The 24,843-nt window shown below is 37.6% G+C and overlaps 5 protein-coding genes across 5 annotated transcripts; all 5 read right to left on the bottom strand.

The window, feature by feature from the left end:
* On the bottom strand, positions 38 to 3,776 carry LOC104792061 (1-acyl-sn-glycerol-3-phosphate acyltransferase 2-like). Its single transcript, XM_010518086.2, has 11 exons — positions 3,435 to 3,776; positions 2,800 to 2,922; positions 2,666 to 2,705; positions 2,475 to 2,548; positions 2,132 to 2,191; positions 1,847 to 1,924; positions 1,529 to 1,687; positions 1,224 to 1,349; positions 875 to 967; positions 672 to 758; positions 38 to 598 (listed from the first exon to the last, which is right to left on the bottom strand). Exons 1-11 carry the CDS (start codon positions 3,510 to 3,512, stop codon positions 347 to 349), a joined length of 1,170 nt encoding a protein of 389 aa, XP_010516388.1. The 5' UTR covers positions 3,513 to 3,776; the 3' UTR covers positions 38 to 346.
* On the bottom strand, positions 6,394 to 7,763 carry LOC104792059 (DNA-directed RNA polymerase I subunit 1-like). Its single transcript, XM_010518085.2, has 4 exons — positions 7,503 to 7,763; positions 7,221 to 7,390; positions 6,941 to 7,100; positions 6,394 to 6,831 (listed from the first exon to the last, which is right to left on the bottom strand). Exons 1-4 carry the CDS (start codon positions 7,524 to 7,526, stop codon positions 6,433 to 6,435), a joined length of 753 nt encoding a protein of 250 aa, XP_010516387.1. The 5' UTR covers positions 7,527 to 7,763; the 3' UTR covers positions 6,394 to 6,432.
* On the bottom strand, positions 8,043 to 11,778 carry LOC104792057 (1-acyl-sn-glycerol-3-phosphate acyltransferase 2-like). The gene is made up of 11 exons (XM_010518084.2): positions 11,438 to 11,778; positions 10,805 to 10,927; positions 10,671 to 10,710; positions 10,480 to 10,553; positions 10,137 to 10,196; positions 9,852 to 9,929; positions 9,534 to 9,692; positions 9,229 to 9,354; positions 8,880 to 8,972; positions 8,677 to 8,763; positions 8,043 to 8,603 (listed from the first exon to the last, which is right to left on the bottom strand). Exons 1-11 carry the CDS (start codon positions 11,513 to 11,515, stop codon positions 8,352 to 8,354), a joined length of 1,170 nt encoding a protein of 389 aa, XP_010516386.1. The 5' UTR covers positions 11,516 to 11,778; the 3' UTR covers positions 8,043 to 8,351.
* Positions 15,458 to 19,185, bottom strand: LOC104792055 (1-acyl-sn-glycerol-3-phosphate acyltransferase 2-like). The gene is made up of 11 exons (XM_010518083.2): positions 18,845 to 19,185; positions 18,212 to 18,334; positions 18,078 to 18,117; positions 17,887 to 17,960; positions 17,544 to 17,603; positions 17,259 to 17,336; positions 16,941 to 17,099; positions 16,636 to 16,761; positions 16,287 to 16,379; positions 16,084 to 16,170; positions 15,458 to 16,010 (listed from the first exon to the last, which is right to left on the bottom strand). Exons 1-11 carry the CDS (start codon positions 18,920 to 18,922, stop codon positions 15,759 to 15,761), a joined length of 1,170 nt encoding a protein of 389 aa, XP_010516385.1. The 5' UTR covers positions 18,923 to 19,185; the 3' UTR covers positions 15,458 to 15,758.
* LOC104792053 (1-acyl-sn-glycerol-3-phosphate acyltransferase 2-like) lies at positions 22,940 to 23,905 on the bottom strand. The gene is made up of 3 exons (XM_010518082.2): positions 23,709 to 23,905; positions 23,517 to 23,603; positions 22,940 to 23,439 (listed from the first exon to the last, which is right to left on the bottom strand). The coding sequence occupies exons 1-3, from the start codon at positions 23,772 to 23,774 to the stop codon at positions 23,188 to 23,190; spliced, it is 405 nt and encodes a 134-aa protein (XP_010516384.1). The 5' UTR covers positions 23,775 to 23,905; the 3' UTR covers positions 22,940 to 23,187.

Here is a 24,843-nt window from a genome sequence, read left to right as displayed (position 1 = left end):
ACGAAAGAAAATAAAGAAACTGTTTTTAAAGAAGGAGAGTTTAATATCTTCAAATCCCAAATTCCAATCTAGTAATAGAAAGTTATACAAGGCCTATGCGCTTGAGAAAAATATCCCCAAGGTCTATAGGGATAAAATCGTTGATTTGATCATGACCCTATACATCAATCGACTAATAGACATAAGGCTGAGAGTCGTAGTAGTAGTCGTAGTAGTAAACAAAACGGAGTTGATAATATAATTTTCAGGGATTTTCACTTGGGGAGTTTTTTTTTTTTTTTTTTATAACAAAACTGATACGCTTTTCTTCTTCTGTTTGTTGTTTGATCTTTGATATCCACTTTTTTTACTTCTGCTTCTCCACTTCTGTTTGGGAGGATGATTCTGAGTTGTGATGGTCCTTTGGCTTTGCTGGAACCACTTTGGCTGGGGTTGAACGCTCTGACTGAGACGAGCGTATCAGGATCTGCATACCGAGAGTGATGATACCCAGAGCAAGCCCCGATAGCGCGATACCTTTCCATGACGAAAAGAGTTGTGCCCAGTGTAGGAACTTAATTGCTCCAAGAGTTAATACGCATGCCCATGATAGAACCACCTGAGAAAAAAATCAAGTGATTTGTGAGTTTATTGATGGCACCAAGAGATTGTTATGACTTTCGTAGACTAACCGCAAGGGACTTTATGGGACGGCCAATGTTCTGTTCCTGTTGACCGGGGAAAGTGTCTGCAGCTATGTGTTTGTCTAACAAAGCATCCTGTATCACAGAGCCCAGATGAGAGTATCAAAAACGGAAGTTCTTCTATGACATTTTGACCAATTATTGTTGCCAATAACAGAAAAGTGGAATACCAATACATCCATAATTTTTACCTTAGCCACAAACTGATCTCTGCACCACTGTGCAATTGCGTCATCTGATTCAGGCAAGTCTTTCATGGAGTGACACTTGATGTGAACATGTACCTGAAACCAGCAGCAATGGTTTGCATTAATGGGGTCACGAGTTAAAAAGAAAAAAGAAGCTTTGGGATGCTATGAGTCCTACGGTTTCTTACACATTGTGTAAGCAACGGTGACATAAAGAGTTGTGTTCGTTTCAGTTCCAGTGAAAAAAAATGGATTGTGATATGATCTACGGCAGTGAGTACTTTGAAATTCGTTGTGAGAAGAATGCAAGATTCAATTGTTATACAACGTATTCATATTTTTCCTTGCTTACCACAGAAGGTTGTCCTTTGAATAGTCTTAGCATCGTGGGCGGTGGAGAAGTTTTTGGAATAGTCACTGTCATATCATAAATGGCTGGGACAAATGAACGCATATTACTAACAGCTGACACAAAACCCTGAAACAAAAATACAAGCCAAGTCTAGTAATTAGGGACACAATAACAACCAGCAAGTTGATCTGACGAAACATATAAAGGCTACCCCAGGCACATTTTGGATCAATCATAGTAATTTGCTCTTTAAAAGTTACAGTTAAGATATCAAGTTTCCCAAAAAGAAAAATATTACAACTTACTTTGGTGCGAGGAATCAACACATTTCGAGGGATAGGCAAGTCAGAGGAGGCTGCATACTCTTGTGCTGCTTTGAGTTTAGCCTCTGTAAAGCGAGTTCCCTCCACAAAAAGGGCTAGCCAGAAAGGTCGAGGGAAGTCACTCAAGCGCTGAAGACCTGACTGTAAATTTAGACAAACACACATAACTCATGGTCTGGAAATGAAGATTCTGCATTTTCAGGCTAATCCCCTCATGAACGAGGTAGCTGCACTTACTAATACACATTTTACACAGGAGAAAAACTAAATGAGTTGCACAAGAATAATATAAACCCATACCTTTAGAGTGCTTTCATCCTTGGACCAATTTCTTTCCAGAAACAGATACTCTGAGAACCACATTGACCAGCCTATGACCTGTTTGTGGGTGAAAATTCTATGTTTATGAATACTATGGAGTATGTAACAGATAAAAAAAAAAAAGGAGTAGTGTATTAACCTATAACAATGATCTTTTTCCAAACACAAAGCCAGGTATCAAATTTCTAACTTATAGCAGAGATTCAGAAAGAGAATTTATGATTACTGTTTTCTTTACAGCAGTAAACTAAAATATTCACATACTGGAAGGAATTTGGAAGACTTCTTCATTACAGCCAAAGCGCTTCCCAGGGAACCTGACCGCTGCAAGGAAAGAAGGCATGAAACAATAAATCAAAAGATGTAAACAGCATACCATGGAGCCTCTGTTAAAGAAAATATGATGATGCTATATTCCTCTTAGGTCATCAGGGTTTGACATTCTACCTAAGAGAATCTCAATTCACTAAAAACTAGGAAGCAAGACATGGTCCCATTGGAAGTATACAAGATTGCTCATCAAGAATTCTATGTGGATCTCTACTTATGCATTCAAACAAAAACTTAAAAAAGAAGATAGATGAAACTGTGAGATCAAATTATGTACCTGAGCCAGAACCCATCCTACAAGCCAATCAATATCGCTTCGGTGATTACAAACGACAAGAGCGTGTTCTTTGCCTGAAGGAAAATTGTAGGACAGTCAATGAAATTACAGATTCGTTCTTATACAGGAATTCTATTTCTTAGAAGACATCAGAAACTGTTATAACTGCCAATAAGCATAGATAAACTTACCCATTCGATTGAAGGTCTCATTATCAGCAAACACTTGGATCTAGGGAAAAACAAACAAGAAATGTCAGAGGAACTCATAAAGTTGGATAACATAAGCAAAAGCTGCGAACATGCAGGGCGCAGCAGGTGGGTACCTTTACTCCAGCCCACCAGTCAACTATCCAAACAAGCTCCAACCACAAGGTTTCAGCAACCACCCGGTTGATTTTCCGGTAAGTGTTCTTAGACAGTGGCCGAATGAGGACATAGCAAAGTGCCTGAAAACAAATATGTTGTAAAACATCAAAACTGAAGCAAGAACAAGAGTTCAGAAATCAAAAAGGGTCTTTGAAAATTAAACATAAAAAGATTCCTTCCTCAATCCGTAAAACCTAGAACCTGTTGAGAATAAAAATTGCAGAGGACGGAGACAAACATCCCCAGCGTATGTGTGTGTAATAAGGAAATTAAGTATACTAATGTTGTAAAAATCAACATAAATCAGAACAAACAACACTCTTCAGCTCAGTGAATGAGCTCCACGAGTCGATTTTGGAGCTTATACTCATCATATGTGTTCTCTCTTTCGCACACACACACACACACACTCGAAATTTGAGACAATACCGACAAATATAAAAAAGAATTGGGAACAAACCCATCTCGACGGACGGAAACCCTAAAAAACAGTGAATCAAATACGAAAGAGGTAACAAGGATCTACAATGTAACGGAATCTAAAAAAAACAAGTGACAGAAGAAACGAATCAGAAAGAGAAACCAAACCTACCTGAATGAGATTGACAACGAGACCAGATATGAAGAAGAGAAGGCCCAAAGGCACGATGACAGCTGCAGCAATCACCATGGAAAAATGTCCTCACACCCAAAAAAAAAAAAGAACACCGAAGCTAATGTGAGGAAGCGAAGTATAGAAAACCCAAAATAATCGTTTCTGAGATTTCCAGAAAAACCAATAGCGAAGTTTTTTTTTTTTTTACCCCAGATTTCAAGACAAGTTGCAGAACATTTATTTTTTAAAATGGGGCAAAAATAAATAAGCCAACGAGAAAAGAAATAAAAAAAATAATAACTTTGCGATTAAATGGGAGCGATTGAAATTATAAGGAGTGGGTAAACTGAATGAATTTATATATACGTGTAAGGAGAGATGATCACGAGGACTCAGCTTCCGAACACGGCTTTAAGCGTTTTTTTCTTTCTTCTTATTATTTGGTTTTAGTCCCTCGATTTGTTTTTCATTCTTCAAAATATCCTCTATCTCTTTGAATTGATTGAATTTGACCTACTTTGAAGTTTTGATTTTATCATGCCGGCGGCCCCTAGCCTTAAAGGTAACTGATATACTTACTACTAAACCTAACACTATCGTGGATGCTATATTCCACTTTGTTCCATATGTTTGCAGTTTGCTACGTCACTTTGTCCTCTCTCTCTCTTTCTCTCCTTCCTTGTTTAATTAAGCTGATGCTGCCTTTTGTTTTTTTTTTGTTTGCAAAGCAATAACATCTTTGTGATTCTATTCACATGGATATGGACATGTTTATGTGCGGTGTAAAGTGTGAGAGTACTCTTTCTTTCGCGGTTTGTACAAATTAAATGAAATCTAATACGTTTGATTCTTTTGTATTCTTCACTACAGTTTCAACAAATATTTTAAGCCAAAGTTGTAACATTTTTTTTTGGTATTAAATAGTTTGAAGGTACGAAAGTATCGTTGAAGTGGTTGATCTATCTAACCAAATTCTCTTTTTAAAAATATGTACACAAGAAATTCATCATCATCATCCTAGTTATATTCAGCTGTACTTTGTTCACTGCTTTATTCATATTTTCAATATGTCTTGCAGCCAAGGGGAAAAGAATTACTAAAAGGAACAAACAAGGTTGTTGAGTTTTAGTTACAACTTTTCTTGTGTTGCATCATTTGTCTTAATTTATGTAGCAGGATCACATGCTCTTCTTTTACATGTGATTGTACATATTCGTAACAAATAGTCTATTGCTAGACAAAATCTGTGAGAGACGTGTAATTTGACTTATCCCATCCTTCTACATAACATGAGTATTTATTTTATTTTATTTTTGTCAATGAGGACAATATTATCCAATTATAATTTGCATTTCTGTTATTAGATAACAATAATTTATCTTTTTCCCTAGGAATTTCATGTGACGTGGTAAATTATTACCATATTTGTCCCAAGCTTTGTGGAACAGTGGAAGGACGCGTTCAACAACGACAAGTTGACTTTATATCAGATCTGATCTGCAAGTCAGTGTGACATCTTCAATCTTGGTCATATATTCTCTAAATAATATAGTTTCTTCTTCTTTCTAATTGATTAGGTTTTGAGATGGATCGGTGGAGGAACAAGAAGTTGCGAGCCATTATTAGGAAACAGAGGTTGTTCCTAGAACGTGTGAGAGGGGAGTTTTTGTTAGAAGAGCTCATCGAGTGTTGTGATGGCAAATCTAATCCTATCAAATTCTTCTCAGCTGATCAAATAGTCAACGCTACCGAAAACTTTTGCAAGTCTAGTCTTGTTTCTGGATTATTTGGTTATGAGACATGGTATCCAGGTACGCTTAACCATCGCACGATACTCGTCAACAAACTATGGCGTGCACAGCCTCATCACCCTAGAGACTTTTACCCCGAAGCCCGCGACATAGCGATATCATCGATGGTGAGCGGTCACAAAAACTTCATGAAATTGGTGGGATATGATGTTGTCTTGAGATTGAAATTCCATTCCTAGTTTATTATGGTGCAGAGAAACATTATTCTTCTATTGATTTGAATATAGTCGTGTCTATTAGAGTTTTGATTCCAACAGAGAAAGAAAGCAAGAGAAAAACAGAGTATGAATATACTCAGTAAAAGAAAGAACTTTTTATTAATCCCAAACTTATAGTTTTACATCCACGATACAATAAGTTTATATAATAAACAAACAGACACAACATGTGAATATTCGTGTATTGTGGTTATGTAGTTTAAACGACACAACTTATTCTAAAGGTCACGACTCTTAACTAAATAAACTTAACATAGACATAAACTCAATTAACGATCAACAGTCCCCCTTAATTGAGTTTCGGTCTCACTCCAAGCTTCCTCCTTAGTTCTTCAAACCTTGTGACGTTGAGTGCTTTTGTAAGAAGATCGGCAAGTTGCACTTCTTCTTGGCAGTACTTGAGCTGAATAAGTCTCTTGTGTTCCGCTTCTCGCACAAAGTGATATTTGATCTCAATGCGTTTTGTTCTTCGATGTTGCACTGGATTTTTGCCTATAGCAATTGCTGACATGTTGTCACAGTAGATCGGAACACCGGCTTGAGACTCAAATCCAATATCCATCAACAGTCTTTGTAACCAAATAGCTTGGTTTGCTGCTGCGCACACTGCGATATACTCCGCCTCTGCGGTAGACTTTTTTTTTTAGACAATTTCATGTGGTTTTNTTGTCAAAGTGTTTTATCATCAAATGCCAAAACAAGTTGTGAAAGTTATTGTTACTAAGATAAAAAAAAATGAGGAAAACAGGGGCATACTGAATTTAATGGGATTCGGCTAATGATGCTTCCTAAGGCACTTCTCATAAACACACAAAACTACAGAGCAAACATTAAGGCTAAACGGAACAATCAATACCTAAAACTCCAAAGACTCGCCAATCTGGAATCGAATGAGTTTGCTAATCTACCTAATTGAACAAGAACTTTTTTTTTTTTTTTTCCCAATTAGAAACATGGACTAAATTTTCATTTATGCATACCATAAAAAAAAATTACTTTGACGAACAAATTTTGATTCAAGAACATCCAATAACTTTTAAGAGGACATACCATGCGAATCCATCCGAACATAGGTTTCTCCAATTTAGGATTTTTTGCTTTGCATTTATCACACTCCTTTGATGACAACTTCATAAAATTCTTCATGACAGCAGTGACTTCAGCAAACTGAAGAGATGTCCATCTCTGGTCTTCCATATCAGAATCTTCACATTCTTGGGATGAATCATTGGTTAAACCTGAATCACAGCTTACGTCACTATTCTCTGACTCAGTAGAAGTGCTGTCACTTTTAACCTCCACTTGCTTCGCGGAAACTACATCACCCTTCATAATAAGTTTCAGCTGAGAAACACATTTCTTAACCTTCAATTGAACCAAAAAAAAAAAAAAACAAGAGAAAGGAGCATCAAGCATTAGTAAGTGCGAATGAGACGCAACTATATGAAACTTATCATATATATATATATCTTACGTCATTCGCTTTTGCCATAAAGTGATGACAGAAGAAACAGGTCCTCTGCAAAAAATTGTAAAGAAGACTGAAGAGCAAAGGATGGTAAATAGGATAGACAAGCTCGATATGACCACAATGTCCTGGACAACAAAGCTTGAGTTGACCACATGATTCACAACTGCATAAAGAGGACAATAAAAGCTTTAGGCAACCAAAGCGCATCATTCGGAACTACAAACAAGATTATCAGAGCAATCAAGATCAATTATCCCAAACCAACATATAGAAGAAAACTTACGCTTCTTTATCATTTAAAGGACCCATGATAGGATCATAGAGACCACCACGAACAGGCCTCTCAACGTTATCGAGTAATACAGGACTCGTAACTTTCAGGAAACTATGCTTCCGAACATCTCTCTCTGTCATAAAACTGAATCTAACAGATTCCACCACCTGGGATGCTCCCTGGATAACAAACAAAACCTCGACAACTTAAGATTAAATCATCCCAAAAAGAAAAAAGAAATCAAACACCATGGGAAACAATAAAGAGCTGTGAATGAATACTGAAACACACCTCTGTGGTTTGAGCTTGAGCCATTGCGTTTGACGGTGCCGCTTTCTGAGGGTGTGTAAACTGTGCTAATTAGTTCGAGGAGATTAGGGATTCTGCAAGAAGGGAGACAATTAGGGTTCAGCAGTCTCTGTGGCTTTGAGATTGTTACAAACTGGGGACTTTAATCGGGTGATTTCAAAGAGTGGGTAAGCGGCGCGAGGAATCGAAGTTGAAGGGTTTATTCGGCGTGAAGGGTTTTAGGGTTGTGTGGACAAACAAACAAAAAAATGAAAAGAAAAAAACTGTGTTTATATACACTGATGGATGGAAGGGAACAAAAAAAAAAAAAGAAAAAAGACACTGTTGTTTTACCTTTTTCTCCCTGACCGCATAACCCAGTACAGTTGAATTGGTTTAATCATATAGTTAAATTCGTGAACCGGATTCTGATTTTTTTTCTTCGAACATGTGTCCATGTCCATGAAGCTCTTGCAAAAACAGATTGTTGTGTCTACACTGTCAAGACGAAAGAAAATAAAGAAACTGTTTTTAAAGAAGGAGAGTTTAATATCTTCAAATCCCAAATTCCAATCTAGTAATAGAAAGTTATACAAGGCCTATGCGCTTGAGAAAAATATCCCCAAGGTCTATAGGGATAAAATCGTTGATTTGATCATGACCCTATACATCAATCGACTAATAGACATAAGGCTGAGAGTCGTAGTAGTAGTCGTAGTAGTAAACAAAACGGAGTTGATAATATAATTTTCAGGGATTTTCACTTGGGGAGTTTTTTTTTTTTTTTTTTATAACAAAACTGATACGCTTTTCTTCTTCTGTTTGTTGTTTGATCTTTGATATCCACTTTTTTTACTTCTGCTTCTCCACTTCTGTTTGGGAGGATGATTCTGAGTTGTGATGGTCCTTTGGCTTTGCTGGAACCACTTTGGCTGGGGTTGAACGCTCTGACTGAGACGAGCGTATCAGGATCTGCATACCGAGAGTGATGATACCCAGAGCAAGCCCCGATAGCGCGATACCTTTCCATGACGAAAAGAGTTGTGCCCAGTGTAGGAACTTAATTGCTCCAAGAGTTAATACGCATGCCCATGATAGAACCACCTGAGAAAAAAATCAAGTGATTTGTGAGTTTATTGATGGCACCAAGAGATTGTTATGACTTTCGTAGACTAACCGCAAGGGACTTTATGGGACGGCCAATGTTCTGTTCCTGTTGACCGGGGAAAGTGTCTGCAGCTATGTGTTTGTCTAACAAAGCATCCTGTATCACAGAGCCCAGATGAGAGTATCAAAAACGGAAGTTCTTCTATGACATTTTGACCAATTATTGTTGCCAATAACAGAAAAGTGGAATACCAATACATCCATAATTTTTACCTTAGCCACAAACTGATCTCTGCACCACTGTGCAATTGCGTCATCTGATTCAGGCAAGTCTTTCATGGAGTGACACTTGATGTGAACATGTACCTGAAACCAGCAGCAATGGTTTGCATTAATGGGGTCACGAGTTAAAAAGAAAAAAGAAGCTTTGGGATGCTATGAGTCCTACGGTTTCTTACACATTGTGTAAGCAACGGTGACATAAAGAGTTGTGTTCGTTTCAGTTCCAGTGAAAAAAAATGGATTGTGATATGATCTACGGCAGTGAGTACTTTGAAATTCGTTGTGAGAAGAATGCAAGATTCAATTGTTATACAACGTATTCATATTTTTCCTTGCTTACCACAGAAGGTTGTCCTTTGAATAGTCTTAGCATCGTGGGCGGTGGAGAAGTTTTTGGAATAGTCACTGTCATATCATAAATGGCTGGGACAAATGAACGCATATTACTAACAGCTGACACAAAACCCTGAAACAAAAATACAAGCCAAGTCTAGTAATTAGGGACACAATAACAACCAGCAAGTTGATCTGACGAAACATATAAAGGCTACCCCAGGCACATTTTGGATCAATCATAGTAATTTGCTCTTTAAAAGTTACAGTTAAGATATCAAGTTTCCCAAAAAGAAAAATATTACAACTTACTTTGGTGCGAGGAATCAACACATTTCGAGGGATAGGCAAGTCAGAGGAGGCTGCATACTCTTGTGCTGCTTTGAGTTTAGCCTCTGTAAAGCGAGTTCCCTCCACAAAAAGGGCTAGCCAGAAAGGTCGAGGGAAGTCACTCAAGCGCTGAAGACCTGACTGTAAATTTAGACAAACACACATAACTCATGGTCTGGAAATGAAGATTCTGCATTTTCAGGCTAATCCCCTCATGAACGAGGTAGCTGCACTTACTAATACACATTTTACACAGGAGAAAAACTAAATGAGTTGCACAAGAATAATATAAACCCATACCTTTAGAGTGCTTTCATCCTTGGACCAATTTCTTTCCAGAAACAGATACTCTGAGAACCACATTGACCAGCCTATGACCTGTTTGTGGGTGAAAATTCTATGTTTATGAATACTATGGAGTATGTAACAGATAAAAAAAAAAAAGGAGTAGTGTATTAACCTATAACAATGATCTTTTTCCAAACACAAAGCCAGGTATCAAATTTCTAACTTATAGCAGAGATTCAGAAAGAGAATTTATGATTACTGTTTTCTTTACAGCAGTAAACTAAAATATTCACATACTGGAAGGAATTTGGAAGACTTCTTCATTACAGCCAAAGCGCTTCCCAGGGAACCTGACCGCTGCAAGGAAAGAAGGCATGAAACAATAAATCAAAAGATGTAAACAGCATACCATGGAGCCTCTGTTAAAGAAAATATGATGATGCTATATTCCTCTTAGGTCATCAGGGTTTGACATTCTACCTAAGAGAATCTCAATTCACTAAAAACTAGGAAGCAAGACATGGTCCCATTGGAAGTATACAAGATTGCTCATCAAGAATTCTATGTGGATCTCTACTTATGCATTCAAACAAAAACTTAAAAAAGAAGATAGATGAAACTGTGAGATCAAATTATGTACCTGAGCCAGAACCCATCCTACAAGCCAATCAATATCGCTTCGGTGATTACAAACGACAAGAGCGTGTTCTTTGCCTGAAGGAAAATTGTAGGACAGTCAATGAAATTACAGATTCGTTCTTATACAGGAATTCTATTTCTTAGAAGACATCAGAAACTGTTATAACTGCCAATAAGCATAGATAAACTTACCCATTCGATTGAAGGTCTCATTATCAGCAAACACTTGGATCTAGGGAAAAACAAACAAGAAATGTCAGAGGAACTCATAAAGTTGGATAACATAAGCAAAAGCTGCGAACATGCAGGGCGCAGCAGGTGGGTACCTTTACTCCAGCCCACCAGTCAACTATCCAAACAAGCTCCAACCACAAGGTTTCAGCAACCACCCGGTTGATTTTTCTGTAAGTGTTCTTAGACAGTGGCCGAATGAGGACATAGCAAAGTGCCTGAAAACAAATATGTTGTAAAACATCAAAACTGAAGCAAGAACAAGAGTTCAGAAATCAAAAAGGGTCTTTGAAAATTAAACATAAAAAGATTCCTTCCTCAATCCGTAAAACCTAGAACCTGTTGAGAATAAAAATTGCAGAGGACGGAGACAAACATCCCCAGCGTATGTGTGTGTAATAAGGAAATTAAGTATACTAATGTTGTAAAAATCAACATAAATCAGAACAAACAACACTCTTCAGCTCAGTGAATGAGCTCCACGAGTCGATTTTGGAGCTTATACTCATCATATGTGTTCTCTCTTTCGCACACACACACACACACTCGAAATTTGAGACAATACCGACAAATATAAAAAAGAATTGGGAACAAACCCATCTCGACGGACGGAAACCCTAAAAAACAGTGAATCAAATACGAAAGAGGTAACAAGGATCTACAATGTAACGGAATCTAAAAAAAACAAGTGACAGAAGAAACGAATCAGAAAGAGAAACCAAACCTACCTGAATGAGATTGACAACGAGACCAGATATGAAGAAGAGAAGGCCCAAAGGCACGATGACAGCTGCAGCAATCACCATGGAAAAATGTCCTCACACCCAAAAAAAAAAAAGAACACCGAAGCTAATGTGAGGAAGCGAAGTATAGAAAACCCAAAATAATCGTTTCTGAGATTTCCAGAAAAACCAATAGCGAAGTTTTTTTTTTTTTTACCCCAGATTTCAAGACAAGTTGCAGAACATTTATTTTTTAAAATGGGGCAAAAATAAATAAGCCAACGAGAAAAGAAATAAAAAAAATAATAACTTTGCGATTAAATGGGAGCGATTGAAATTATAAGGAGTGGGTAAACTGAATGAATTTATATATACGTGTAAGGAGAGATGATCACGAGGACTCAGCTTCCGAACACGGCTTTAAGCGTTTTTTTCTTTCTTCTTATTATTTGGTTTTAGTCCCTCGATTTGTTTTTCATTCTTCAAAATATCCTCTATCTCTTTGAATTGATTGAATTTGACCTACTTTGAAGTTTTGATTTTATCATGCCGGCGGCCCCTAGCCTTAAAGGTAACTGATATACTTACTACTAAACCTAACACTATCGTGGATGCTATATTCCACTTTGTTCCATATGTTTGCAGTTTGCTACGTCACTTTGTCCTCTCTCTCTCTTTCTCTCCTTCCTTGTTTAATTAAGCTGATGCTGCCTTTTGTTTTTTTTTTGTTTGCAAAGCAATAACATCTTTGTGATTCTATTCACATGGATATGGACATGTTTATGTGCGGTGTAAAGTGTGAGAGTACTCTTTCTTTCGCGGTTTGTACAAATTAAATGAAATCTAATACGTTTGATTCTTTTGTATTCTTCACTACAGTTTCAACAAATATTTTAAGCCAAAGTTGTAACATTTTTTTTTGGTATTAAATAGTTTGAAGGTACGAAAGTATCGTTGAAGTGGTTGATCTATCTAACCAAATTCTCTTTTTAAAAATATGTACACAAGAAATTCATCATCATCATCCTAGTTATATTCAGCTGTACTTTGTTCACTGCTTTATTCATATTTTCAATATGTCTTGCAGCCAAGGGGAAAAGAATTACTAAAAGGAACAAACAAGGTTGTTGAGTTTTAGTTACAACTTTTCTTGTGTTGCATCATTTGTCTTAATTTATGTAGCAGGATCACATGCTCTTCTTTTACATGTGATTGTACATATTCGTAACAAATAGTCTATTGCTAGACAAAATCTGTGAGAGACGTGTAATTTGACTTATCCCATCCTTCTACATAACATGAGTATTTATTTTATTTTATTTTTGTCAATGAGGACAATATTATCCAATTATAATTTGCATTTCTGTTATTAGATAACAATAATTTATCTTTTTCCCTAGGAATTTCATGTGACGTGGTAAATTATTACCATATTTGTCCCAAGCTTTGTGGAACAGTGGAAGGACGCGTTCAACAACGACAAGTTGACTTTATATCAGATCTGATCTGCAAGTCAGTGTGACATCTTCAATCTTGGTCATATATTCTCTAAATAATATAGTTTCTTCTTCTTTCTAATTGATTAGGTTTTGAGATGGATCGGTGGAGGAACAAGAAGTTGCGAGCCATTATTAGGAAACAGAGGTTGTTCCTAGAACGTGTGAGAGGGGAGATTTTGTTAGAAGAGCTCATCGAGTGTTGTGATGGCAAATCTAATCCTATCAAATTCTTCTCAGCTGATCAAATAGTCAACGCTACCGAAAACTTTTGCAAGTCTAGTCTTGTTTCTGGATTATTTGGTTATGAGACATGGTATCCAGGTACGCTTAACCATCGCACGATACTCGTCAACAAACTATGGCGTGCACAGCCTCATCACCCTAGAGACTTTTACCCCGAAGCCCGCGACATAGCGATATCATCGATGGTGAGCGGTCACAAAAACTTCATGAAATTGGTGGGATATGATGTTGTCTTGAGATTGAAATTCCATTCCTAGTTTATTATGGTGCAGAGAAACATTATTCTTCTATTGATTTGAATATAGTCGTGTCTATTAGAGTTTTGATTCCAACAGAGAAAGAAAGCAAGAGAAAAACAGAGTATGAATATACTCAGTAAAAGAAAGAACTTTTTATTAATCCCAAACTTATAGTTTTACATCCACGATACAATAAGTTTATATAATAAACAAACAGACACAACATGTGAATATTCGTGTATTGTGGTTATGTAGTTTAAACGACACAACTTATTCTAAAGGTCACGACTCTTAACTAAATAAACTTAACATAGACATAAACTCAATTAACGATCAACAGTCCCCCTTAATTGAGTTTCGGTCTCACTCCAAGCTTCCTCCTTAGTTCTTCAAACCTTGTGACGTTGAGTGCTTTTGTAAGAAGATCGGCAAGTTGCACTTCTTCTTGGCAGTACTTGAGCTGAATAAGTCTCTTGTGTTCCGCTTCTCGCACAAAGTGATATTTGATCTCAATGCGTTTTGTTCTTCGATGTTGCACTGGATTTTTGCCTATAGCAATTGCTGACATGTTGTCACAGTAGATCGGAACACCGGCTTGAGACTCAAATCCAATATCCATCAACAGTCTTTGTAACCAAATAGCTTGGTTTGCTGCTGCGCACACTGCGATATACTCCGCCTCTGCGGTAGACTTTTTTTTTTAGACAATTTCATGTGGTTTTCAAAGAAGCATGAATGATGCAGCCTTGTATGTGATGAAGAAAGACAAGGAGATTATGATCGTTAGTCTCTACGTCGACGACTTAGTGATCACTGGCAACGATCCTCAACTCATTGAAAAATTCAAGGAAGACATGAAATTGGAGTTTGAGATGACAGATTTGGGGTTGTTGAATTATTTTCTTGGAATGGAAATCATTCAAGATGATCATGGAATTTTTCTGTCACAAGAAAAATTTGCATGTAATCTCATTGAGAAGTTTGGCATGAAAGAGAGTAAGAGTGTAAGTTCCCCACTTACACCAAACGACAAAAAGAATGAGAATGATGAAGAATATGGTGAACCAACATAGTTCAGAAGCATCGTTGGTGGATTATTGTATCTTTGTGCATCAAGGCCAGACTTGATGTTTGCAAGCTCTTATCTCTCACGATACATGACTGCACCACTCATGAAGCATTACCAACAAGTCAAGAGAGTTTTAAGGTATGTCAAAGGCACATCTCACTTTGGGGTTCAGTTTACAAGCGTTGAAAAACCAGAGTTGTACGGGTTCTCGGATTGCGATTGGGGAGGCTCAAATGAAGACAAGAAGAGCACGTCTGGGTACGTTTTTACTCTTGGATCTGCGGTGTTTTCTTGGCAATCAAGTAAGCAACAAACAGTGGCTCAGTCTACTGCAGAGGCGGAGTATATCGTAGTGTGCGCAGCAGCAAACCAAGCTATTTGGTTACAAAGACTGTTGATGGATATTGGATTTGAGTCTCAAGCCGGTGTTCTGATCTACTGTGACAACATGTCAGCAATTGCTATAGGCAAAAATCCAGTGCAACATCGAAGAACAAAACACATTGAGATCAAATATCACTTTGTGCGAGAAGCGGAACACAAGAGACTTATTCAGCTCAAGTACTGCCAAGAAGAAGTANTTAATCGGGTGATTTCAAAGAGTGGGTAAGCGGCGCGAGGAATCGAAGTTGAAGGGTTTATTCGGCGTGAAGGGTTTTAGGGTTGTGTGGACAAACAAAATAAAAAATAGAAAAGAAAAAAACTGTGATTATATACTACACTGATGAAAGGAAAAAAAACAAAAAAAGACACTGTTGTTTTACCTTTTTCTCCCTGACCGCATAACCCAGTGGAGTTGAATTGGTTTAATCATATAGTTAAATTCGTGAACCGGAATTCTGATTTTTGTTCTTCGAACATGTGTTACCAACCTTGTCCATGAATCTCTCGCAATAACAGATTATTGTGTCTAATAATTCTACACTGTGAAGACGAAACAAAATAAATAAACTGTTTTTAAAAGGAGAGTTTAATATCTTCAAATCCCAAATTCAAATCTAGTGATAGAAAGTTTATACAAGGCCTATCCGCTTGAGAAAAATATCCCCAAGGTCTATAGGGATAAAATCGTTGATTTGATCATGACCCTATACATCAATCGACTAATAGACATAAGGCTGAGAGTCGTAGTAGTAGTCGTAGTAGTAAACAAAACGGAGTTGATAATATAATTTTCAGGGATTTTCACTTGGGGAGTTTTTTTTTTTTTTTTTTATAACAAAACTGATACGCTTTTCTTCTTCTGTTTGTTGTTTGATCTTTGATATCCACTTTTTTTACTTCTGCTTCTCCACTTCTGTTTGGGAGGATGATTCTGAGTTGTGATGGTCCTTTGGCTTTGCTGGAACCACTTTGGCTGGGGTTGAACGCTCTGACTGAGACGAGCGTATCAGGATCTGCATACCGAGAGTGATGATACCCAGAGCAAGCCCCGATAGCGCGATACCTTTCCATGACGAAAAGAGTTGTGCCCAGTGTAGGAACTTAATTGCTCCAAGAGTTAATACGCATGCCCATGATAGAACCACCTGAGAAAAAAATCAAGTGATTTGTGAGTTTATTGATGGCACCAAGAGATTGTTATGACTTTCGTAGACTAACCGCAAGGGACTTTATGGGACGGCCAATGTTCTGTTCCTGTTGACCGGGGAAAGTGTCTGCAGCTATGTGTTTGTCTAACAAAGCATCCTGTATCACAGAGCCCAGATGAGAGTATCAAAAACGGAAGTTCTTCTATGACATTTTGACCAATTATTGTTGCCAATAACAGAAAAGTGGAATACCAATACATCCATAATTTTTACCTTAGCCACAAACTGATCTCTGCACCACTGTGCAATTGCGTCATCTGATTCAGGCAAGTCTTTCATGGAGTGACACTTGATGTGAACATGTACCTGAAACCAGCAGCAATGGTTTGCATTAATGGGGTCACGAGTTAAAAAGAAAAAAGAAGCTTTGGGATGCTATGAGTCCTACGGTTTCTTACACATTGTGTAAGCAACGGTGACATAAAGAGTTGTGTTCGTTTCAGTTCCAGTGAAAAAAAATGGATTGTGATATGATCTACGGCAGTGAGTACTTTGAAATTCGTTGTGAGAAGAATGCAAGATTCAATTGTTATACAACGTATTCATATTTTTCCTTGCTTACCACAGAAGGTTGTCCTTTGAATAGTCTTAGCATCGTGGGCGGTGGAGAAGTTTTTGGAATAGTCACTGTCATATCATAAATGGCTGGGACAAATGAACGCATATTACTAACAGCTGACACAAAACCCTGAAACAAAAATACAAGCCAAGTCTAGTAATTAGGGACACAATAACAACCAGCAAGTTGATCTGACGAAACATATAAAGGCTACCCCAGGCACATTTTGGATCAATCATAGTAATTTGCTCTTTAAAAGTTACAGTTAAGATATCAAGTTTCCCAAAAAGAAAAATATTACAACTTACTTTGGTGCGAGGAATCAACACATTTCGAGGGATAGGCAAGTCAGAGGAGGCTGCATACTCTTGTGCTGCTTTGAGTTTAGCCTCTGTAAAGCGAGTTCCCTCCACAAAAAGGGCTAGCCAGAAAGGTCGAGGGAAGTCACTCAAGCGCTGAAGACCTGACTGTAAATTTAGACAAACACACATAACTCATGGTCTGGAAATGAAGATTCTGCATTTTCAGGCTAATCCCCTCATGAACGAGGTAGCTGCACTTACTAATACACATTTTACACAGGAGAAAAACTAAATGAGTTGCACAAGAATAATATAAACCCATACCTTTAGAGTGCTTTCATCCTTGGACCAATTTCTTTCCAGAAACAGATACTCTGAGAACCACATTGACCAGCCTATGACCTGTTTGTGGGTGAAAATTCTATGTTTATGAATACTATGGAGTATGTAACAGATAAAAAAAAAAAAGGAGTAGTGTATTAACCTATAACAATGATCTTTTTCCAAACACAAAGCCAGGTATCAAATTTCTAACTTATAGCAGAGATTCAGAAAGAGAATTTATGATTACTGTTTTCTTTACAGCAGTAAACTAAAATATTCACATACTGGAAGGAATTTGGAAGACTTCTTCATTACAGCCAAAGCGCTTCCCAGGGAACCTGACCGCTGCAAGGAAAGAAGGCATGAAACAATAAATCAAAAGATGTAAACAGCATACCATGGAGCCTCTGTTAAAGAAAATATGATGATGCTATATTCCTCTTAGGTCATCAGGGTTTGACATTCTACCTAAGAGAATCTCAATTCACTAAAAACTAGGAAGCAAGACATGGTCCCATTGGAAGTATACAAGATTGCTCATCAAGAATTCTATGTGGATCTCTACTTATGCATTCAAACAAAAACTTAAAAAAGAAGATAGATGAAACTGTGAGATCAAATTATGTACCTGAGCCAGAACCCATCCTACAAGCCAATCAATATCGCTTCGGTGATTACAAACGACAAGAGCGTGTTCTTTGCCTGAAGGAAAATTGTAGGACAGTCAATGAAATTACAGATTCGTTCTTATACAGGAATTCTATTTCTTAGAAGACATCAGAAACTGTTATAACTGCCAATAAGCATAGATAAACTTACCCATTCGATTGAAGGTCTCATTATCAGCAAACACTTGGATCTAGGGAAAAACAAACAAGAAATGTCAGAGGAACTCATAAAGTTGGATAACATAAGCAAAAGCTGCGAACATGCAGGGCGCAGCAGGTGGGTACCTTTACTCCAGCCCACCAGTCAACTATCCAAACAAGCTCCAACCACAAGGTTTCAGCAACCACCCGGTTGATTTTTCTGTAAGTGTTCTTAGACAGTGGCCGAATGAGGACATAGCAAAGTGCCTGAAAACAAATATGTTGTAAAACATCAAAACTGAAGCAAGAACAAGAGTTCAGAAATCAAAAAGGGTCTTTGAAAATTAAACATAAAAAGATTCCTTCCTCAATCCGTAAAACCTAGAACCTGTTGAGAATAAAAATTGCAGAGGACGGAGACAAACATCCCCAGCGTATGTGTGTGTAATAAGGAAATTAAGTATACTAATGTTGTAAAAATCAACATAAATCAGAACAAACAACACTCTTCAGCTCAGTGAATGAGCTCCACGAGTCGATTTTGGAGCTTATACTCATCATATGTGTTCTCTCTTTCGCACACACACACACACACTCGAAATTTGAGACAATACCGACAAATATAAAAAAGAATTGGGAACAAACCCATCTCGACGGACGGAAACCCTAAAAAACAGTGAATCAAATACGAAAGAGGTAACAAGGATCTACAATGTAACGGAATCTAAAAAAAACAAGTGACAGAAGAAACGAATCAGAAAGAGAAACCAAACCTACCTGAATGAGATTGACAACGAGACCAGATATGAAGAAGAGAAGGCCCAAAGGCACGATGACAGCTGCAGCAATCACCATGGAAAAATGTCCTCACACCCAAAAAAAAAAAAGAACACCGAAGCTAATGTGAGGAAGCGAAGTATAGAAAACCCAAAATAATCGTTTCTGAGATTTCCAGAAAAACCAATAGCGAAGTTTTTTTTTTTTTTACCCCAGATTTCAAGACAAGTTGCAGAACATTTATTTTTTAAAATGGGGCAAAAATAAATAAGCCAACGAGAAAAGAAATAAAAAAAATAATAACTTTGCGATTAAATGGGAGCGATTGAAATTATAAGGAGTGGGTAAACTGAATGAATTTATATATACGTGTAAGGAGAGATGATCACGAGGACTCAGCTTCCGAACACGGCTTTAAGCGTTTTTTTCTTTCTTCTTATTATTTGGTTTTAGTCCCTCGATTTGTTTTTCATTCTTCAAAATATCCTCTATCTCTTTGAATTGATTGAATTTGACCTACTTTGAAGTTTTGATTTTATCATGCCGGCGGCCCCTAGCCTTAAAGGTAACTGATATACTTACTACTAAACCTAACACTATCGTGGATGCTATATTCCACTTTGTTCCATATGTTTGCAGTTTGCTACGTCACTTTGTCCTCTCTCTCTCTTTCTCTCCTTCCTTGTTTAATTAAGCTGATGCTGCCTTTTGTTTTTTTTTTGTTTGCAAAGCAATAACATCTTTGTGATTCTATTCACATGGATATGGACATGTTTATGTGCGGTGTAAAGTGTGAGAGTACTCTTTCTTTCGCGGTTTGTACAAATTAAATGAAATCTAATACGTTTGATTCTTTTGTATTCTTCACTACAGTTTCAACAAATATTTTAAGCCAAAGTTGTAACATTTTTTTTTGGTATTAAATAGTTTGAAGGTACGAAAGTATCGTTGAAGTGGTTGATCTATCTAACCAAATTCTCTTTTTAAAAATATGTACACAAGAAATTCATCATCATCATCCTAGTTATATTCAGCTGTACTTTGTTCACTGCTTTATTCATATTTTCAATATGTCTTGCAGCCAAGGGGAAAAGAATTACTAAAAGGAACAAACAAGGTTGTTGAGTTTTAGTTACAACTTTTCTTGTGTTGCATCATTTGTCTTAATTTATGTAGCAGGATCACATGCTCTTCTTTTACATGTGATTGTACATATTCGTAACAAATAGTCTATTGCTAGACAAAATCTGTGAGAGACGTGTAATTTGACTTATCCCATCCTTCTACATAACATGAGTATTTATTTTATTTTATTTTTGTCAATGAGGACAATATTATCCAATTATAATTTGCATTTCTGTTATTAGATAACAATAATTTATCTTTTTCCCTAGGAATTTCATGTGACGTGGTAAATTATTACCATATTTGTCCCAAGCTTTGTGGAACAGTGGAAGGACGCGTTCAACAACGACAAGTTGACTTTATATCAGATCTGATCTGCAAGTCAGTGTGACATCTTCAATCTTGGTCATATATTCTCTAAATAATATAGTTTCTTCTTCTTTCTAATTGATTAGGTTTTGAGATGGATCGGTGGAGGAACAAGAAGTTGCGAGCCATTATTAGGAAACAGAGGTTGTTCCTAGAACGTGTGAGAGGGGAGATTTTGTTAGAAGAGCTCATCGAGTGTTGTGATGGCAAATCTAATCCTATCAAATTCTTCTCAGCTGATCAAATAGTCAACGCTACCGAAAACTTTTGCAAGTCTAGTCTTGTTTCTGGATTATTTGGTTATGAGACATGGTATCCAGGTACGCTTAACCATCGCACGATACTCGTCAACAAACTATGGCGTGCACAGCCTCATCACCCTAGAGACTTTTACCCCGAAGCCCGCGACATAGCGATATCATCGATGGTGAGCGGTCACAAAAACTTCATGAAATTGGTGGGATATGATGTTGTCTTGAGATTGAAATTCCATTCCTAGTTTATTATGGTGCAGAGAAACATTATTCTTCTATTGATTTGAATATAGTCGTGTCTATTAGAGTTTTGATTCCAACAGAGAAAGAAAGCAAGAGAAAAACAGAGTATGAATATACTCAGTAAAAGAAAGAACTTTTTATTAATCCCAAACTTATAGTTTTACATCCACGATACAATAAGTTTATATAATAAACAAACAGACACAACATGTGAATATTCGTGTATTGTGGTTATGTAGTTTAAACGACACAACTTATTCTAAAGGTCACGACTCTTAACTAAATAAACTTAACATAGACATAAACTCAATTAACGATCAACAGTCCCCCTTAATTGAGTTTCGGTCTCACTCCAAGCTTCCTCCTTAGTTCTTCAAACCTTGTGACGTTGAGTGCTTTTGTAAGAAGATCGGCAAGTTGCACTTCTTCTTGGCAGTACTTGAGCTGAATAAGTCTCTTGTGTTCCGCTTCTCGCACAAAGTGATATTTGATCTCAATGCGTTTTGTTCTTCGATGTTGCACTGGATTTTTGCCTATAGCAATTGCTGACATGTTGTCACAGTAGATCGGAACACCGGCTTGAGACTCAAATCCAATATCCATCAACAGTCTTTGTAACCAAATAGCTTGGTTTGCTGCTGCGCACACTGCGATATACTCCGCCTCTGCGGTAGACTTTTTTTTTTAGACAATTTCATGTGGTTTTCAAAGAAGCATGAATGATGCAGCCTTGTATGTGATGAAGAAAGACAAGGAGATTATGATCGTTAGTCTCTACGTCGACGACTTAGTGATCACTGGCAACGATCCTCAACTCATTGAAAAATTCAAGGAAGACATGAAATTGGAGTTTGAGATGACAGATTTGGGGTTGTTGAATTATTTTCTTGGAATGGAAATCATTCAAGATGATCATGGAATTTTTCTGTCACAAGAAAAATTTGCATGTAATCTCATTGAGAAGTTTGGCATGAAAGAGAGTAAGAGTGTAAGTTCCCCACTTACACCAAACGACAAAAAGAATGAGAATGATGAAGAATATGGTGAACCAACATAGTTCAGAAGCATCGTTGGTGGATTATTGTATCTTTGTGCATCAAGGCCAGACTTGATGTTTGCAAGCTCTTATCTCTCACGATACATGACTGCACCACTCATGAAGCATTACCAACAAGTCAAGAGAGTTTTAAGGTATGTCAAAGGCACATCTCACTTTGGGGTTCAGTTTACAAGCGTTGAAAAACCAGAGTTGTACGGGTTCTCGGATTGCGATTGGGGAGGCTCAAATGAAGACAAGAAGAGCACGTCTGGGTACGTTTTTACTCTTGGATCTGCGGTGTTTTCTTGGCAATCAAGTAAGCAACAAACAGTGGCTCAGTCTACTGCAGAGGCGGAGTATATCGTAGTGTGCGCAGCAGCAAACCAAGCTATTTGGTTACAAAGACTGTTGATGGATATTGGATTTGAGTCTCAAGCCGGTGTTCTGATCTACTGTGACAACATGTCAGCAATTGCTATAGGCAAAAATCCAGTGCAACATCGAAGAACAAAACACATTGAGATCAAATATCACTTTGTGCGAGAAGCGGAACACAAGAGACTTATTCAGCTCAAGTACTGCCAAGAAGAAGTACAACTTGCCGATCTTCTTACAAAAGCACTCAACGTCACAAGGTTTGAAGAACTAAGGAGGAAGCTTGGAGTGAGACCGAAACTCAATTAAGGGGGACTGTTGATCGTTAATTGAGTTTATGTCTATGTTAAGTTTATTTAGTTAAGAGCCGTGACCTTTAGAATAAGTTGTGTCGTTTAAACTACATAACCACAATACACGAATCCACTCACTTTTTCTTCGTTTATCCCAGCTTTCAACTTCATAGTCAATATCCCTCTTCCTTGAGGATCATTTATGGAACAGCGATTGAAACACCTCTTTGATGATCTTCTCTCCTTGGCTTGTCATCACTTGGATATTCCCTGCAACTGCCTACTTCTCCCTTTTATCTCTTGGGTAAACAGTTTCTTTCTTGCTTGGTGTCTTCCTTTGAACACCATCAGATTCACGTCTCGTGCGTGAAACGTTTTCACGTCTTCATCGGTNCGCTTGAGAAAAATATCCCCAAGTTCTATAGGGATAAAATCGTTGATTTGATCATGACCCTATACATCAATCGACTAATAGACATAGGCTGAGAGTCGTAGTAGTAGGAAATAGTAGATGAACAAAACGGAGTTGACAATATAATTAAGGGATTTTCACTTGGGGAGTTTTTTTTTTTTTTTGTTTCTTATAACAAAACTGACACGCTTTTCTTCTTGTGTTTGTTGTTTGATCTTTGATATCCACTTTTTTTACTTCTGCTTCTCCACTTCTGTTTGGGAGGATGATTCTGACTGGTGGTTGTCCTTTGGCTTTGCTGGAACCACTTTGGCTGGGGTCGAACGCTCTGACTGAGACGAGCGTATCAGGATCTGCATACAGAGAGTGATGATACCCAGAGCAAGCGCCGATAGCGCGATACCTTTCCATGACGAAAAGAGTTGTGCCCAGTGTAGGAACTTTATTGCTCCAAGAGTTAGTACACATGCCCATGACAGAACCACCTGAAAAAGAGATCAAGTGACTTGTGAGTTTATTGATGGCACCAAGAGAATGTTATGACTTTTATTCATAGACTCACCGCAAGGGACTTTATGGGACGGCCAATGTTCTGTTCTTGTTGACCGGGGAAAGTGTCTGCAGCTATGTGTTTGTCTAACAGAGCATCCTGTATCACAGAGCCGAGATGGGAGTATCAAAATGAAAGTTTTTCCTAGCTTTTTTCTATGACATTAACTGAAAAGTGGAATACCAATACATCCATAATTTTTACCTTAGCCACAAACTGATCTCTGCACCACTGTGCAATTGCGTCATCTGATTCAGGCAGGTCTTTCATGGAGTGACACTTGATGTGAACATGTACCTGAAACCAGCAGCAATAGTTTGCATTAATGGGGTCACGAGTTAAAAAGAAAAAGAAGCTTTGGGATGCTATGAGTCCTACGGTTTCTTACACATTGTGTAAGCAACGGTGACATAAAGCGTTGTGTTCGTTTCAGTTCCAGTGAANATACAATAAGTTTATATAATAAACAAACAGACACAACATGTGAATATTCATGTATTGTGGTTATGTAGTTTAAACGACATAACTTATTCTAAAGGTCACGATTCTTAACTAAATAAACTTAACATAGACATAAACTCAATTAACGATCAACAGTGTCGTGGGAAANTCTTCCTTGAGGATCATTTATGGAACAGCGATTGAAACACCTCTTTGATGATCTTCTCTCCTTGGCTTGTCATCACTTGGATATTCCCTGCAACTGCCTACTTCTCCCTTTTATCTCTTGGGTAAACAGTTTCTTTCTTGCTTGGTGTCTTCCTTTGAACACCATCAGATTCACGTCTCGTGCGTGAAACGTTTTCACGTCTTCATCGGTTATCTTATCAACCGATTTATGCTCCGTTTTTTCTATGAGGTAAGCATCCTCCTTTAGTGCTTGGTGTTCAATTTGATCATCATAAAGTGCTCCATTTTTTCTTTGAGGTAAGCATCCTCCTTTATTGCTTGGTGTCACTCTTTGATCACCATCACGCCTCTGTGACGTCTCTTCTTCGGTTATCTGTATAACCTCACAATTTGTGCAGTGCGTGAATCTTCTCCACGTCTTCCTCGAACAAGCTTCAGAATTCTCCTTCCACAACTCAAATTCACCATCTCTTTCCATTTCCTTTTGAGAAGATATCATATCTCCTTCATCCCTTTGGAGCCTTCTTCTTGAAGGTATTCTTTGAGAACGTTTGTGAAGGTTGATGGTATTCTCTCTTATCACCACCATCTTTTCCTATTTCGATCTTCTTTTCTTCTTATTCTCACCCTTGGTTTGTTGTCTCCATCTTTCTCTTCTTCTTGCAGCGGAAATTTTGCTTTTTTTTTTTTTTTTTTTTTTTTTTTTTTT

This window comes from Camelina sativa, chromosome 6 (assembly GCF_000633955.1).
Source record: "Camelina sativa cultivar DH55 chromosome 6, Cs, whole genome shotgun sequence".
In the NCBI taxonomy this organism is placed as follows: domain Eukaryota; kingdom Viridiplantae; phylum Streptophyta; class Magnoliopsida; order Brassicales; family Brassicaceae; genus Camelina; species Camelina sativa.
This window is presented reverse-complemented; position numbering and strand designations above follow the sequence as displayed.

What these genes read in the sequence shown, in the direction of transcription:
- LOC104792053 (XM_010518082.2), bottom strand. Translation starts at nt 23,774, where the DNA reads ATGAAAGACCTGCCTGAATCAGATGACGCAATTGCACAGTGGTGCAGA. An exon ending in GAGATCAGTTTGTGGCTAAG is followed by an intron (nt 23,604 to 23,708) that starts GTAAAAATTATG and finishes TCTGTGATACAG; the next exon opens with GATGCTCTGTTAGACAAACA. An exon ending in GTCCCATAAAGTCCCTTGCG is followed by an intron (nt 23,440 to 23,516) that starts GTGAGTCTATGA and finishes TCTCTTTTTCAG; the next exon opens with GTGGTTCTGTCATGGGCATG.
- LOC104792057 (XM_010518084.2), bottom strand. Translation starts at nt 11,515, where the DNA reads ATGGTGATTGCTGCAGCTGTCATCGTGCCTTTGGGCCTTCTCTTCTTC. An exon ending in AGTCTTCCAAATTCCTTCCA is followed by an intron (nt 9,930 to 10,136) that starts GTATGTGAATAT and finishes ACCCACAAACAG; the next exon opens with GTCATAGGCTGGTCAATGTG. An exon ending in GAGATCAGTTTGTGGCTAAG is followed by an intron (nt 8,764 to 8,879) that starts GTAAAAATTATG and finishes TCTGTGATACAG; the next exon opens with GATGCTTTGTTAGACAAACA.
- LOC104792055 (XM_010518083.2), bottom strand. Translation starts at nt 18,922, where the DNA reads ATGGTGATTGCTGCAGCTGTCATCGTGCCTTTGGGCCTTCTCTTCTTC. An exon ending in AGGATGAAAGCACTCTAAAG is followed by an intron (nt 17,100 to 17,258) that starts GTATGGGTTTAT and finishes CTAAATTTACAG; the next exon opens with TCAGGTCTTCAGCGCTTGAG. An exon ending in GAGATCAGTTTGTGGCTAAG is followed by an intron (nt 16,171 to 16,286) that starts GTAAAAATTATG and finishes TCTGTGATACAG; the next exon opens with GATGCTTTGTTAGACAAACA.
- LOC104792059 (XM_010518085.2), bottom strand. Translation starts at nt 7,526, where the DNA reads ATGGCTCAAGCTCAAACCACAGAG. An exon ending in CCTTTAAATGATAAAGAAGC is followed by an intron (nt 7,101 to 7,220) that starts GTAAGTTTTCTT and finishes CTCTTTATGCAG; the next exon opens with TTGTGAATCATGTGGTCAAC. An exon ending in TTATGGCAAAAGCGAATGAC is followed by an intron (nt 6,832 to 6,940) that starts GTAAGATATATA and finishes GTTCAATTGAAG; the next exon opens with GTTAAGAAATGTGTTTCTCA.
- LOC104792061 (XM_010518086.2), bottom strand. Translation starts at nt 3,512, where the DNA reads ATGGTGATTGCTGCAGCTGTCATCGTGCCTTTGGGCCTTCTCTTCTTC. An exon ending in AGTCTTCCAAATTCCTTCCA is followed by an intron (nt 1,925 to 2,131) that starts GTATGTGAATAT and finishes ACCCACAAACAG; the next exon opens with GTCATAGGCTGGTCAATGTG. An exon ending in GAGATCAGTTTGTGGCTAAG is followed by an intron (nt 759 to 874) that starts GTAAAAATTATG and finishes TCTGTGATACAG; the next exon opens with GATGCTTTGTTAGACAAACA.